Here is a 15,975-nt window from a genome sequence, read left to right as displayed (position 1 = left end):
CAAACGGGACATTTAAGATCTTTGAGTACAGGAGCAATTTAGTCAAATGTTTATCTTAGGAATATTAATTTGTCAACTCTGTGCAGAATGGTTCAAAGGGGAGACTGGGAAGCAGAGATTCATTAGGGGTCTATTGAAATAAAAAGGTTGAGAAGTGATGAGGGCCTGAACTAAGTTAGAGGCTGTGTGAATAGAAAGAAGAGGACTAACATAAGGGATGTTATGGAGGTAAAACTGGCATGCCCTAACAACTGATTCGAATGGGGGATGTGGGACAGGGAGGGGAAAGAGTTAGTTTTACTTGAGTGGTGGAGTCAGATGCTAGACTGAAATGGAATGAGAGGTGAATGTAAGGTGATGAAGTGAAGGCAAGGAGTATAGACAGTTTTGGGGGGTGGTTTTTGGCCTTGAAAGAGAAAGGAGATCTAAGGAGTGGCAGGGTTAATAAAGATTTTTGGGTTTGTCTTTTTTGGTAAAGGGGACCTGAGTGTGTTTGAAAGTGATGGGAAAGAGCGATTATATAAAGAGAGATTGAAAATGAATGAGAGAAAATGATCAAGGGGAAAAATTCCTGCAAGAGATGGGAGAGGGTAGAACCAAGAGCACAAATAGAGGGGTTAGCCCTGGCAAAAAAGGAGCAATTGTTCATTAGAGATGAGAGTAAAAGAGGAGAAAAAGGAGGAATGATATAGAAGGATTTTGATGTATAGAGGGGGAAAGGGGTTCACAATGGATAGCTTCTATTTTCTCAGCAAAGTAGGAGGTGAGGCTCTCTGCCTCCTATTTATGGGGAACTCAGGGTCAAGGTCAAGGTCCTATGCTTTCCTCATCCTAACATGAGCCTTTAGAAATGAGAAATAAGTGTTGTATTGTAGGGGGCTTCAGAAGAATCAATCTGGGAAAAATTGAATTGCTTAGGGAGCGATATAGACCCACTTGAGTAGTACAGTATAGTAGAATGATTCGGATGATCTAAAGTCAAAGGACTTGAATTTGAACCACAGTTCTGACAGTTATGGTTATTAATGCGTTGCTGGGCCTCAGTTTCCTCCTCATCTATAAAATAAGGTGATTGGACTCGATATCTAAGATCTCTTCTAGCTGATCTATTGGTCCATTGGGTGATTAGATTTTAAAATTGTAGTGCACCCATTCAGCATAGTTGCATGACTTTCTTCAGCAATGTTGGGCAGCATGAGAGAGTAAAGGAGAGGACAGAAGGTGGAAGTAATCCAGGTTTAGGATTTGGCAAGCGGTGATTGGTGGATAGGACACTAAGACAAAGAATTCAAGCGGAGATGACAGCATAGAGTTGAACGTCTTTACCAAAGGGTTGATGCTGGTTTGAAATCCCATATCTACTGCTTGCTACAAGGTATGTGACCTTAGAGAAGTCATGGCACTTCCATGGGTACCAGTTTCTGACCCCTTCCTTCTCTAAGTCTATGATCCTATGGTCTTGTGACTATGAAGGGAAGAATGTGAGGCCGGAGCAGGAGTGAAAGGATGAAAGGAAAGGGTGAGGTAGAGGGAATGGAAGACAAGTGAGTATGAGGACCAGATTTAATGGCAATGAGGAAGAGGGAAGATGGAAAGATAGGAGCTCAGGAGGTCAAAGTCACAGTCTCTAGCTGGCGATAGAGGTTGTGACAGGTGTTTAGTGTGAAAAATATCAATTGTGCCTTTATACATTGCACTTCCTCAGTCTCCTCCCATAAATACAAATATGCAATCATATACATATATACATACATACACACACTAACACATACACACAGAGACACAGACACATAAATATATGTATGTATGTATACATGTATGTGTGTATGCATATATGTACCCAGATGAATATATGAACACAGGCAGTTATCTAACACTTTTTCACTGGATTCCTGGTCACATCCACATGGATATTGGGGGATATTCCCTCCACCAGGGCAGATCACAGTCCATCTGCTCTTCCTCACCCTGAATGATTCTTGTTCTCCAGAAAGGTTCTACTTAATGTGCTACAGGCCTCATTTTAGGTTCTTGGATATTTCCTGGATACCTGTCAACACTTGAGCCATCCATCTGTGATCCTTGCTATGGAATTGACCCAGCACTTTTTCTTTCAGATATGCCCTTGATGGCATACAAACCTAAATACAAGTGGGATTTGGTGGGTGGGTAGGGTGAAAGACATGTGTGTTTGGGGCTGGCAGTAGCTATTACTAGGCCTAGAATCTCCTCAGTCCAGGAAAAATTCCTAGAAGAATGAAAGGAATGATCTTTTCTGAACTTTGGGAAAGAACCAAGAATTGGGTTAGATCATTCCATTTTCTCGGTGAAGTGAAAAACTTTCATTGTGATAGATTTTGTCCTCTCTCTCTTTGGGGCAGAAGGGGAAATATCTACCAGGAACAAGTTTGGCCAAGCAGGGCAAAGTCATGGGTCACATCCTCTAGGGAGTCCAGGTTTCAGAAATACTAGAGTAAAAGTCAGTGGGGCTAGGGGTATCCACATACCAGGGTACTTACCTGGCTTTATTTTGGTGGCTTTTGATTCTCGTGCAGGAGGCTGCACGTCGTGCAGAACAGATGGAGATGGAGATGATGTCCAGTACCAGCCCACCGGAGAAAACCAAATACAGTCCCATCCCCCCAAGCCACCATCAGCTCACCCTCCCTACCCCTTCCACCCAAGGAGTCCATTCTTCCCCTGACAGCCCCATGAAGCCAGAGAAGAATGGGCATGCCAAAGGTCACCCCAGGTCTGCCAAAGTCTTTGAGATCCAGTCTATGCCCAATGGCAAAACCCGGACTTCCCTCAAGACCATGAGCCGGAGGAAACTTTCCCAGCAGAAGGAGAAAAAAGCTACCCAGATGCTGGCCATTGTCCTTGGTGAGTGAGCCCTCCTACTACCATGATCCCGCACTGTTTACCTTCCTGGGATGGAAGCCATTGGCTTAGCTTCAGAAATACTTTTGCCCCTACCTGCTCACTGTTCCCTTGATCAATCCCCAGTCATAGACAGTGGGCCTCAAGTACTAGTGAGCAAAAGTATAATTAGAGAGAAGAGAGTCAATAGTACTCTATAGTAAAGTGCTTGCTTAAATAATGTCATTTAGTCCAAAATCAATTGACCAGGGAAAGGAGCAACTGAAGTGAGCTAGGAACGTGAACAGACCAAGGAAGTTTTTGTGGAGAAAGTGGTACTCGCCTAAGCCTTGAAGAACTAGAATTTTGATCACCTGAGGGCAGTGGTGTGGGAGGTGGGGGGATGGGTGGGACTGCATGGCTCCCAGACATGGAGATCAACAGTATAAGCAAAGACAGAAGGCAGAAATAAGTTTGCTGCTTATTGATTGCTTGAAAAAAAAATCCTAAGAGTCCTTGTCCTCAAGGAGCTAACCTTCTCTTTGTCATTAAGAGATAATGACATCTTGAATTTCTAGAGCTCTTTTCAGAGTGATTTTACATAACCACAGATAGAATTTATTTTGGTCTTCACCAATTGTTCCCATAAATTGAGGGGTTAAAAGGGGAAAGATGGAGGTGGGATCTGGGGCATGTGAATCCCTAAGCATAGGGAACTCCCAGTGTGGAATATTTCTCCATCAAAGCAGATCTATAGCTTGTTTTTAACTTCTAATCTTAAAAGAGTTGTTCAGGGCATTAAGGCTATTCATGTGTCAGATTCAGGGCTTTCTCCTCTTACTTCTTTCTGTCTCCAAGGTCACCCCTCCTTTCACCAATGAGTGCTAGGTTGGTTCAGATCTTCTGAGATTTTACCACTTGTGTGACCATGGGCAAATCACTGAACTTCCCTGGATCTCACTTTCCTTCTCTGTAAAATGAGAGAGCTCAGATGCAGCCAATGTGTTGATTTGTATTGCTTGAGTTTACCTTTGTCACAATTGCAGGAGATAGAGTTGTTGGCAGTGATAGATGTGGGGAGGGGGGAAGCACCAATAAAACTTGTTTAAATTCAAAAATAAATTTGGAAAACTAAAATGATGGGGGGTGGATTAGATGGCTTCTAAAGATCTTTCAGGCTCTCAATCTGTGTTCTTCCTTCAAGTTGCTTCTCTTCTAGATGAGAAAACTAAAGCCTACAAAGTTTGGCAACTTGCCCAAAGACATACAGTTAGTTAGCAGTAGAGCCTGGACCATAATCTAAATCTCCTCTACCACCAGTACTCCACAGACGCAGAATCCTTAACATGGGGTCCAAAAACCCACAAAGGTTCCATGGATATTTCAAGGGGTGTGTAAATTTAGGGTTTTTCTTTTTTAGTACTTTGAAAAAATTGGTTCAATACAATTGGTTTACCTTGTACTCCTATGTATTTTATTTTGTGCATTTGAAAACATTCTGATAAAAGGATGGTAGGTTTCATCAGACTGCCCAAGGGATCTATGACACAAAAAAAGGCTAAGAACCCCTGCATAGTGGAAAGAAAATTGGATTGTGGAGCTAAATGCCCCAGGTGCCATTTCAGGTTCCCACATTTGTTTGCTGTGTGAGCCTGAGGAAGTCATTTAACAGAGCCTGTTTCCTCGCCTATAAAATGAGTGTAATGATATTTGTACTGCCTTCCTTCAAACTGTGAGGGAAGCCTTTGTGACTGTAAGGTGCTGGAAAAATCTGAATTTTTAGTATGATGTCTTCCTTGTCCTGCATTCAGGAACAGGGACAGTGTCCACATCTAAAATCTATCTGACTCACTCCAGAAGTTGGGCTCTTGGTGACTGAGGCAGGATTGAGTGTGCTGCCGGATGCTAGGCAGCCCTATCCATGCCCACCTCACTGGCTCCCCTCTCTTCTAGGAGTGTTTATCATCTGCTGGCTGCCATTCTTCATCACCCACATCTTGAATATGCACTGTGACTGCAACATTCCACCCGCCATGTACAGCGCATTCACGTGGCTGGGCTATGTCAACAGTGCCGTCAACCCCATCATTTATACTACCTTCAACATCGAGTTCCGCAAAGCCTTCCTGAAGATTCTCCATTGCTGACTCTACCAGCTGCCTGCCCACCCGCCTGCCCACCCGACCCCTCGCCTACCTGTGTCGCCAAGCAAAGAGCCTATGGTGATGAGGGGAGGGAGATCTGGCCCTCCTTTCTGAGTCTGATGGGTCCTGAACAGCTCCCCTCCCACCTCTCTGGTCGGCAGGGTGGGGGCCCTCCAGGCACATCCAAGGCAGTTTGTTACAGAGGTGCATTGCCCACAACTGCAATGTCTAAGCCTCTGAAGCAACAAGATGCTTATTGGCCCTGTTGCCAGGGCTGGACCCCTTGGGGACTCTGGGGGACAGCTAATATGGAAAGCAGCATCTGCTCACAGGGACATCCCCCTCTGCTTCCTGGATGCCTCCCCTTTGCACCAAAGACAAAGCCACCAGCTGCTGTCACTATTTTCTGCCCCCATCTCCTCTCTGGCTCTGAGCATGGATGCAACAGCTGGGAGATCTAACTGAGGTCTCTCGACCCTGCTCACTCTCCACCTGCCTGGCCCTGGGTGGGGTTTGACAAGTCAGTGGGAGGGGATTGGTCAAGGTCAGGTTCAGTGGGAGCAACAGCTAAGGTTCAGTCTGGCACCCACCTACAGCACCATGAGACCTATGTAAATACTAGACCACAGGATGATTCCCAGAAAAGCCCAAGCCCAAAAAAAGAAAAAAGAAAAAAAAAGTAAATCCTTCTCCAAGATGCTGCTTTGCATGGCAGTGAGTAGTGGTCTAGGGGCTCCTCCCTATGTTCCCTCCAGCTTCCTATCTAGTGGCTGCTATCTGAAGGACTAACTATAACTAATGCTGGCTTTGTGTATTGAGCTGGGCAGCCCATGAGCCCCTTAAGTCAAAGGGGGAAAGAGAGATGGGCTATGGAACTTTGGTTACTTTCTGAGAGACTCCATGGTCTAGCAACCCAATAAGTGATTACAGATTCTGCCTCAAAACCTTGGAACCTGAATATTGGCCTGTGGCTGGAGTGAGGGCATCTAGGCTAGGGGGTAAGCAACCTGTGGCCAGGGCATCATAGTGTTACTGGAGGTGATAATGTTGGTAGCCATGTGCCACACCTCCTTTTCTCTTCTCTTCTTCCTTTCTCTCTCTTTCCTTCCCCTGCTTGTCCCTTCCCTTCCCCATGCCCTGCCTCTGCCTTAGACCTGCCACCAGCTAAACAGGCTGTTGACCCTGGCCTGGCCTAGCCTCACATGGCCCTGTGGGGGCCAGGGGAAACTGCAGCTGCTGTGGAGGTTACTTGGCTGTCCCCAGGCCCCAGTCTTTCTGTACCATCACTGTACATATGACAATCCAATAAAATCTAATGGAAACAGGTGGACTGGGCTGAGTGTTTGAATAAGCCCAGTGAGAAGTAACCAGGCCTCCATCCATTCTTTCCATCGCAGGAATAGCCCAATCCCCTTGGGACAGTCACATCTTTTCTGTTCAAGGGAGAGAGCCTAGCGTACCTATTCTTGATACCTGGAGTTGGTGGTGTCTGAAGAGGATTGTCTATGTGTGGAGGAGAGATCATACCAGGTTGTGTAAAGAAAAGGGGATAGGGAGTGGTGAATTTTCAGGGTCAAGGACACTGGGACATTGCCTGGATCATCCCCTAAATGAGGCAGCTGAGTCATGTTTTGGGGAAGAGGGAGAGAGAAGAATTTTTTTAATGTAACCCCCCCCCCAATATTACACTCTTTGCATCACACCCAGAGCAACAGGGAGAGGCAATCTAACATGTTACATGATGGAGCCAGCATCCAAAGAGATCACAGTAGGCTAGAACACTGGATCAAACTAAATATCATAAAATTTAATAGGGATTAAGGTTAAGCCTTACACTTAGATTTTGAGCTGCTGGGTGACACGGTGGGTGGGTGGAGTGCCCAACCTGAAGTCAGGAAGACTCATCTTCGTGATTTCACATCTGGTCTCAGACACTGACTGGCTATGTGACCCTGGGTAAGTCTCTTAACCCTGTTTGCCTCAGTTTCCTCATTTGTAAAACCTGCTGGAGAAGGAAGTAGCAAGCCACTCCAGTATCTTTGCCAAGAAAACCCCAATTTGGAGCACCAGCCCTGAAGTCAGGAGTACCTGAGTTCAAATCCAGCCTCAGACCAAAACACTTGACACTTACTAGCTGTGTGACCCTGGACAAGTCACTTAACCCCAACTGCCTAAAAAAAAAAACCCAAAAAACAACTTGGACCACAAAGAGTTGGGCGTGACTGAACAGCACTTAGATTTTTAAAATCAACTTTGTGAGTATAATAGAGAAGAAATATGGCTAGATCAATCAATTACTCATCAATAAATATTTACTGTGGGCCTATTATGTGCCAAGTAATGGAGATACAAAGATAAAGTGAAACTACCTTCCTTCAAAGAGCTCAAGTGAAGAATCATAGAACCCCAGAATTTCCTAGTTTAAAAGGACCCGGAACATGACCTGAGAGAGGGAGGGTGCAGAGAGCCTCAAAGTCTGTATGAGTCAGAAGTGGCCTATCAGAGAAGAAAGGTGATCCATGTTTAGACCACACTAAGTCCAGGGCCAGAGAGCTGATACTTTGCCTGTACTCTGCCCTGACATACTGTATCTGCAGTACTGTGTTCAATTCTGGGCACCCCATTTTAGGAAGGACTGATATGCTGGAGAGTGGCAGCCAGAGGAGGGCACCCAGGATGGTGAAGGGTTTCAAGACCATTCCACATGGAGATCAGTGGAAGGAGCTGGTACTGTTTCGCCTGGAGGAGAGATGTGTGTGATAGTTGTCTCCAAGTATTTAAAGAGCTATCATGTAATTTGAAGAGTAGTTCAATTAGTCCTGTTTGGCACCAAAGGGCAGAACTAGAAGCAATGAAGGGCCATTTGAAAGAAGAATTTTGGGTTCTCTCTCATGGGTGGTCTTTAAACAAAGACTGAATGACCGGTGTATGGTAGAATGGATTCTTATTCAGTTATGACTTAGACTTGAAGGCCTCTTAAGTCCTTTCTGACTCAGATTCTGTGGCCCTGGTGGAGTGTGTTTAGTTTTACCTATAGCAGAAATGGAAAAGCCTTCATCATTCTGTCTTTCACCTTTAGAGACTTCAACCAGGGGTCCATGCTCCTCCCTAAAAAGACTTCAGGTCCAGTCTTTATTCACACTCATCATGGGTCTCTACTGATTCTACTTGCTGTCCGCCAGCCCCAGCAGCGGCAATTCCCCACATAGGCAGTGACCCTGGAACAGGTTGCTCTCTCTCATTCTCTGTCACTTTTCTCTATTTCTCCCTCTCTTGATCCATGTCTCCTCTGAAGCAGCAGAAATCCCTTTCTGGGGCCAAGACAGAAGCTGGAAGGTGGATTAGGTGACCTGTGCCAGGCAGTCAACTCAGTTTTAACTGTTATTCATCCTTTGGTCATTCCTCTCTCCGGTCCAACCCAACTTATTCACTTGACCAGGGACCAAGCTGACATGACCTCAGGCCTTTTCTGGAGCAAGGCTTGCTGTTGCTGCTGCAGTCAGAAAGTTGGCTTTAAAAATGAACAATAAATCGACCTCATGAAGAGGAATATTATCATCACCCTGAGAATAACAGGGCTGATGACAAACAAGGTGGAGGCGCCCACGGGCTCCCACTTCAAGGAAAATACAGGGGAGCTGTCAGGGAACATGGCACCAGGCGTAATTTGCATGCTAAATGCAATATTTTTAGCACCAAAGTTTAGAGCACTCTACTTGCCCCGAACACTTAATTATGGACTCGGATATCTACCTGAACCAGAAGTTTGAGCTCTACCCTATGGGTGGCTCCAGCTCTCACCAACATTCCCAGGAGGTCGGGAGGTCGGGCAAGAAAGAAGTAGATATAGGAAGCTGGAATTGAGGTCGAGACACACTGCTGAAACCCAATGGCCTGTTCATGGGAAAGGGTACCATGTCCATAGTTGAAACATGAGCTGCCCAAGCCTGAGTGTTGGTTCAGCTGGTATTGGAAGATGAGGGGGAGCATGAACAGATCCCTGAATCTGGAGTCAGAAAACAGGGGTCCAAAACCTACCCCCGTTATCATGTGACTCTGACAAGTCATTCATTTCTCCGGGTCTCTGTTTCCTCAACTGTAAAACTGAGGGCATTGGACTAGATGCCATCTAAGGTCCCTTCCTGCCCCAATTCTAGGATCCCATGATACTGTGCTAAGAGGAAATATTCAAAGGTCATCTAGGTCAAGTCTTATTCTTCTCAATCCCCTGTCGTCATTCTACACCCCCACTCCCCCTGCACTACTCCCCCTTATACACTTTCAAACTGAAGGGTTTTGAATTAGGAATGAAGGAAACAAGTATTTGCTAGGGAGCTATCATGTGCCAGGCACTTTACTAAGTGCTTTACAAATTTTATCTTATTTAATTCACACAGCAACCCTGAGAAATACGTAGGTGCTGTTGTTATCCTCATTTTACAGTTGAGGAAACTGAGGCAAAAAGTGACTTGACCATGATCACACAACTCAAAAGTATCTGAGGTCAGATTTGAACTTGGGTCATCCTGACTCCAGGTCCAGGGCTTTATCTACTGTACCACCTAGCTGCCTCTTTCATGAGAAATCTCTACTGGAGAGAAATCAAGTTCAAATGATCATGGTCATAGAATTCAAACCTGAGAAGGATCATTTAATACAACCCTGTCAATTCACAAATGAGAAATACAAAGTCGGCTTACCTAGACTCCAATCCTGCTTCTGTGATGTAGGGCAAGTCAGCTCACATCCCTAGCCTCAGTTTCCTCACCTGTCAAGAGGGAGTAGGACTGGATGGACTCTGGAAGCCCCTCCAGCTCTGTGGCCTGCAGCCTTAGAGCTATGTGCCCATAAAATCCAGAGGAGTCGAATGATCTGCCCAAAGTCACTCATGGAATAAGTAGCAGGTCCAGAATTTGAACCCAGGGCTTCTAACTCCAAGCTAACTCTAGTGGTCTCTCTTGTTATTGGCTTGGCAGGGATGGAGGAAAGATGATAGAATATTTTGAAATAAAAAAAAGTTATAGAGAAAAGCAGCACAAAGTTTATTCTGAGAGAAAAGTGCCAGAAGAAGGAAGGAAAGGGAGGGCAAAAAGAAAGGGGTGATGGGGGGAAAGTGCTGCAGCTGTCATCAAGCTCTTCTTTGTTCCTGACAGAACCAGATTGACAGCTGGAGTGGGCAGGGGGCGGGCTTGGCTCATCCCCAGCTCCAGCTTTCAGTGGGGAATACGGGGAGGTGGGGCAATTGGTAGGAGATCCCTAGCCTTCATCAGGGCGGGCTCTGCTGTTTCCAGAGTGGGGGTGGATGAAGGGGCAGAAAAGAGGTCAGAGGTAGGACCAGGGCGGGCTAAAGGTTATCTATCCATGGTTTTTCCAGGGTCTCTCTATGTGAGTCTGTCTGTTTCTCTCTCTCTCTGTCTCACCTTGTCTCTCTCTCTGTCTCTCCCTGTCTGTTTCTCTCCTCTCACTGTATCTCTTCTTTCTGTCTCTCTTCTTTCTGTATCTCTCTTTCTGTCTCTCTATCTCTTCCTGTCTCTCCTTATCTCTCTGTCTCTCCTTTCTCTCTCCTCTTTTTCTCTCTCTCCTTCTCTGTCTGTCTCTATCTCTCTATATCTTTCCCTGTTTTTTCCTCTCTCTGTCTCTCCTTTCTTTCTCCTCTGTCTCTCTCTCTTCTCTTTCTCCATCTTTCTGTCTGTCTCTGTCTCTCCCTGTCTATCTTTCCCTGTTTTTCTCCTCTCTCTGTTTGTCTCTATCTCTGTCTCTCCTTCAAAAGCAAATGAGAATTGTAGCCTTGGTAGTTCTTCTTACCAGTCCTAAGTCCCCAGTTAGCAAAGCTCCTGGGGCCTTCTTTCCTGGCCCCGGAGGGCTTCTGGCACTCCAGAGGCTGGTCTGGCCACAAGTTGTGAAGGGTATCCTGAGAACGCTAAGAAAAGCAGCAACAGTTTCAAGGTTAGCCACCTCCCGAGCTCCTTGGAGCCTCGGTCATGGATAATCACCCAGCTCCAGTGTATATGACACTTTATGAATACAAAGTGCTTCCCATTCCTTAGCTAATTTACTCCTCACAATAATCCTTCAAGGCAGGTAACATAAGTAATAATGGCTCTCTCTCCTACATTTAATACTTTAGGGTTTATAAAGTACTTTCTTCACAACAGTCCCATCAAAGTAGTCAGTCAAAGTATTAGTCCTCATTTTCTAAATGAGAAAACAAACACTCAGAAAGTTAAGTGATTTGTCCACAGACACACAAGTACCTCAAAACCCAGGTGTTTCAATCACAAGACCAGTGTTCTTTTCAATGAGGGGTGAGGGGTTTATTTCAGGGATCGTGTGCTTTTTTTCTGGGGAAGGAGGCCTGGTGGGAGAAGTTGGTACAAAAGACTGAAGGCCTCGTATTGGGAATGTAACCTTTCAGGGAGTCCTTAGTAGCTAGCTGCCTTACCCCATTCAGGAGAAAATTAAGACAAAAAAGAACAGAAGTGAGAATATTTATCAGCTAAAAGTTGTAAGAGACCTTGGAGGGGGATCTGCAAAGGCAAATCCTGGAGACTTCTCAGAAAAGGAAAGTTGAACACGTAAGGGTGTCGCACCTATTAAAGCTTTTCTATCAGGCCTCAGCTTTCCTGCTTTGGACCCCTCTCTCTTTCCGCACTTACAGCCCTTACACAAAGTCCCTGGTGATTTCCCTTTATCAGTTCGGCCCAGCCCTCTGTCTTCCCACCCATCCCAAAAAGAGATCATAACAAATGCTAGTCCTGCCTGGTACCTCTGGCATCCAGTTCAAATTCACCCATATCTTCCTACCCTGCCATGCCAACAGAAAAAAAATTCCCTAAGATCCATGTGGGGCTCCAGATTTTCAGGGCTGCAGCTTTCCTGAGAACCGTCCAATGGCCAGTAAGGACTCCAATCCCTGTGTGAGGCATGGAGGGCGATGAGACGGATGAGCTCTAGGCAATACTAACAACTGGGAGCTTGGAGACACCATGGGGAGAGAGACATACAGCCATAGAAAGGCAGATGGAGACAGGTAGACAGAGACAGGGAGAGCTGGCAATTCTTATGGATAGAGAAATTATCCTAGATCTCTTAGGGGACAGATGAGCCAAACTAATGACAAGTGTGGCCTTCAGCAGAGATTCTAGCACCCAAGTGAATTATGATCTAGATGGATAAATGATACACTTTCCAGGACAGAGAATGAAGAACTCCATTAGGCTGGAGATAGCCAGGACCTGACACCTCAGAACGGAAGGAGTAGTTAAACAGCAGTAGGGTAAAGGACTCCTGTCTCCCCATCTCTCTCCATGAAGGGTCTGGAAAGCCCATTTATACCCCAACAGTCTGTAACAAATAGCCATCCCAGATCCTAGAGTCAACAGCTTGTCAACAGTGTCCCCTTCTAGGCATCTCCCCCACTCCTTTTCCTGCAAGGCACCAGATGAAGCTTCTTCCTTGGAGGTGATCTTCCTTGGACATGACCAGTTCTGGGAAGATGCAAGAAAGTTGCATCACTGAGACACAGGGCAGGCTGGAAGTGGAGAGATGTGAGAAGAGGGGTGGTGAAGGCAGAGGGGAGGGCAGGGATCACAGAGTCACAGATGGGGAGCTGGAAGAAACCTCAGAGGTAAATAACTGAGGCGAGATTTAAACTCAGGTTTTCCTGACTCCAGGACCAACACTTCATCCATGCTGCCACCCAGGTGCCCATATGCAACCAAAGGCAGGATTGTAAGCCAGCTCCTCTGACTCCAGAGTCAATCCTCTTTCTAGGGAGTGAGAATTAAGGAAGGGAATGGTGCTGAGCCTGGAGATTTCATGTGGCAGCTAAATGGAGCAGCAGATAGAATACTGGGCCTGGAGTAAGCAAGAGCTGAGTTCAAGTCCTTCCTGAAACACTTGACTTCGCTGTGTGACCCTGGGCAAATCACTTAGCTTTTTGCCTGCCTCAGCTTTCCCATTTATAAAATGGGAATTATAATAGTATCTATGCTATGACAGGGACCACAATAAGTGGCTCACAAATATTATTTCATTTGATCCTCACAACTATCCTAGGAGGTAGGGGCTATTATTATCTTTATCCAGTTCACAGGTGAAAAAGCTGAGGTAGGGGTTAAGTGACTTATCTGGGGTCCAATGGGTAATAAATTCCTGAGGCTGGATTTGAATTCAGGTCTTCCTGACTTCAGGTCAAGACCACCTAACTTGCCTAGAATAGACATTGACATCAGAGACAAGTTATCCAAAGCCCATTATTTTCCCAATGTAAATACAAAGTGAGGCCCAGACAAATTGAGTGACCTGATCCAGGCCACACAGGTATTGAGTAGCATATTTGGAATTCAAACCTAGCTCCTCTGACTCTGATCAGTGCTCGTTCTCTGCCCTCTTAGTGACTCATGCTCTTTCTTTCAAAGCAAGTTGTTTCCTATATCATTTCCAAGGTGTAGCTGAAACAATACTGAGCTGAGGGTCAGAAGTCCTGGATTCTAGTCTTCGTTCTACCATCATTAGCCATGTGGCCTAGGTGTTACTTAACTCATCTGTAAAATAAAAGAGCTGGCTGGAATTTTAAAAAATTATGTAGATCTCTTTTGTTTTTATACATTCTTTCCTACCCAGAGAGCTATCTTCTATAACAAAGAACACAAAAAGGAGATTTAAAAATCAGTCCCGCAAAACAAACCAGCACATCAAATGAGGCTGACAGTGTCCGCAATATTCCACATCCACATCCACCGTGCCCTCCACCCCCAAACTTCTGCAAGAGCCCTAGCTTCTGTGGAGGGAGGAAAGGGAGAGGAGTAGAAAGACCTAAAGGCCAGCACTGGCCATCACAAGGACAGCTGGGATTGGGCCTCAGGCCACTGTCTGAGCCAAGCAGTGGGAGGAACCATTAGAGCTCTTCTTATCCAGCCCAAACACATACAGAATGAAAATTCAGACAAAACCTATCCATACTTTATTGACACGGTTTTGCTGGAATCCAGGATGAGTAATGCAAACTTCTTTGGTGAGTCCCTTCTGTTCACTCAGAGGTTTCTTTCCAACTCATGACCCAGTGGTTTTGGAGAATTTCCTAAAATTCTAACTTCTCAAAATGCTCTGTTGTGAATGCTCTTGTAAAGATACTCGACCATTCTGCATTTTCACACTACCAATATTCAACGAATGCATGAATTGAATAAATGAATGAAAAATTCTTGAAGTGCTTATTATGTGCCAAGCACTGTACAAATGAAAATTTACAAGAGACCGCTGAAAATGGAAACCAGAGAAAGCTTAAAAGTGATCCATTAATCATGCTAATATACAAATGCACAGGACAAGATAGTACCTTCTTTATAGCTCCCATACTGGGGGAGAAAAACCTCCTACCTTCTCCTCTCCATGACAGGCGGTATGGAAGGAATGACAGATTTGAGAAGACCTGAGTTCTAATCTTACTTGTGCTACTTGCTACCTTTGGGAGCCTGGGCAAAGCATTTTCACCTCTCTCTGGGTCTCAGTTTCTTCACCTGTAAAACGGGTCAGAGTAGATAGAAGATCTAGAACTGGGAGAAATCTTTGAGGTCATCTAATCCAACCTCTTATTTGACAGATGAGGAAATTGAGACCCAGAGATGTGAAGTAACTTATACAAGGTCACACAGGTAAGTCAGTAGTCAGCAAGGATTCCAAGTGAGGTCATGGTATGGTGTTATCTATAGGGCCAGAAAGAGGATCAACAAAGGCAACCACCTCATTTTGAAGACAAAGAAACTGAGGTCCAGGGAGGCTAAGGGACCTGTCCAAGGTCCTCCAAATCCACCAAAGGTCATAGATTTAGAGCCGGGATGCAAAGCATCCAGTTCACCCCTTCCATTTTACAAATCAGGGAACTGAGGCCCAGAGAGGTAAGAAGTGGTCGAGCTGGGGTTTGCTCTCAGGTCCAGGGGCTCTAAGGTCCACCCTATTTCCACTGAACCACACTAGGTCCTCTTTACCTTTAAATTTATGATTTGGGGATCTCAGGACCCTCCATGACCATGAGAACTACTCAGTCATGGTTCAACCTGAACAGAATTTTGTCTGCCCACTTTTAATGCTCTGGGGAGCTTTGGCGGCTCCTTCTCTTTGCTGCCAGCCCAGCCTCTCTCCCTCCCTTTGCCACTGCTGGCCTGGCCTTGTTAATTTATCTCCTTCCCAGGTCCTTTTCAAGATCCTCCTTCTGCTCCCACCCTTCCTTCCCACTTCCCTCCCATGCCATCCTAGGCTACAGCATTGCTGAATCTTCTGAATGCATCATCCTAATTCTCTCATCATCTCTCTGCTCAGAAACAGATATCAACTCCGTCTTGCCTTCCTATCAGACTCTGCAACCTGATTTTTAAGGACCCAGGACCTGAATGGCCCTTCCTCCATCAAGCTTCCTCACTGGGTCAAACCACAGCATTTGATTTTTATCTTACGCTATAATCAGTTTGCTCTGTACATTGTTAGAGCTGACTCACTTATGTTAATAAGGCTTTCCCCTCACATTCCCACCTAGAATGACCTTTCCCCCTCTTTGCTAAGCAGAGAATCTTTTGACCTTCCAGACTCAACTTCTCTGGGAAGCCTATCCCCCTTAGCCCTGTCTGGCTCCATCCCCTTTTACTCATTCCAGCTAAGGTGGGGAAATAGGAGACTTTTGGGAGTCCATAGAGAGAGATTTCCTCAGGACACAAGACCTTACAGAGGGAGACTGTGAGGAGGAGAAAAAGCCTCTGATTCTCCCATGGCTGCTGCTGGGAAAAGCTGCTGGAGGAGAGAGCAGAGTAGGGCCAGGCAAGAGAGCAGAGAAAGTCATGTCTTAGATGTGGGACCAGCAAAAGATGTGACAGACAGAGATGAGAAGCCAGAAGCTCCAGACTTTGGGCCAAGCAGCTAAAAGCCTCCATCATCATGGCCTACTTAGAGCTCTGGCTGGCTAGGTCATTTGGTCAGA

At 45.6% G+C, this 15,975-nt stretch overlaps 1 protein-coding gene and 1 long non-coding RNA gene across 2 annotated transcripts in view; one reads left to right on the top strand and one right to left on the bottom strand.

Moving 5' to 3' along the window:
• The window catches only part of LOC144458203 (uncharacterized), a 98,661-nt gene extending 93,519 nt beyond the window's left edge, over positions 1-5,142 (bottom strand). Inside the window, exon 1 of the long non-coding RNA XR_013487770.1 lies at positions 5,056-5,142. This is a non-coding gene — a long non-coding RNA (uncharacterized LOC144458203). The remainder of the gene's footprint in view (positions 1-5,055) is intronic.
• The window catches only part of DRD2 (dopamine receptor D2), a 101,534-nt gene extending 95,209 nt beyond the window's left edge, over positions 1-6,325 (top strand). The window contains exons 7-8 of the mRNA XM_020989746.2: positions 2,556-2,883; positions 4,813-6,325. Coding sequence (XP_020845405.1) covers positions 2,556-2,883; positions 4,813-5,006 — 522 coding nt within the window. The 3' untranslated portion in view covers positions 5,007-6,325. The remainder of the gene's footprint in view (positions 1-2,555; positions 2,884-4,812) is intronic.
• The last annotated feature ends 9,650 nt before the right edge of the window (positions 6,326-15,975 follow it).

The sequence above is a fragment of the Phascolarctos cinereus genome, unplaced genomic scaffold, assembly GCF_003287225.1.
Source record: "Phascolarctos cinereus isolate Bilbo 61053 unplaced genomic scaffold, phaCin_HiC Scaffold_726;HRSCAF=1367, whole genome shotgun sequence".
NCBI lineage: Eukaryota > Metazoa > Chordata > Mammalia > Diprotodontia > Phascolarctidae > Phascolarctos > Phascolarctos cinereus.
The sequence above is the reverse complement of the archived record's forward strand: the minus strand, read 5'-3'. Positions and strand labels throughout refer to the sequence as shown.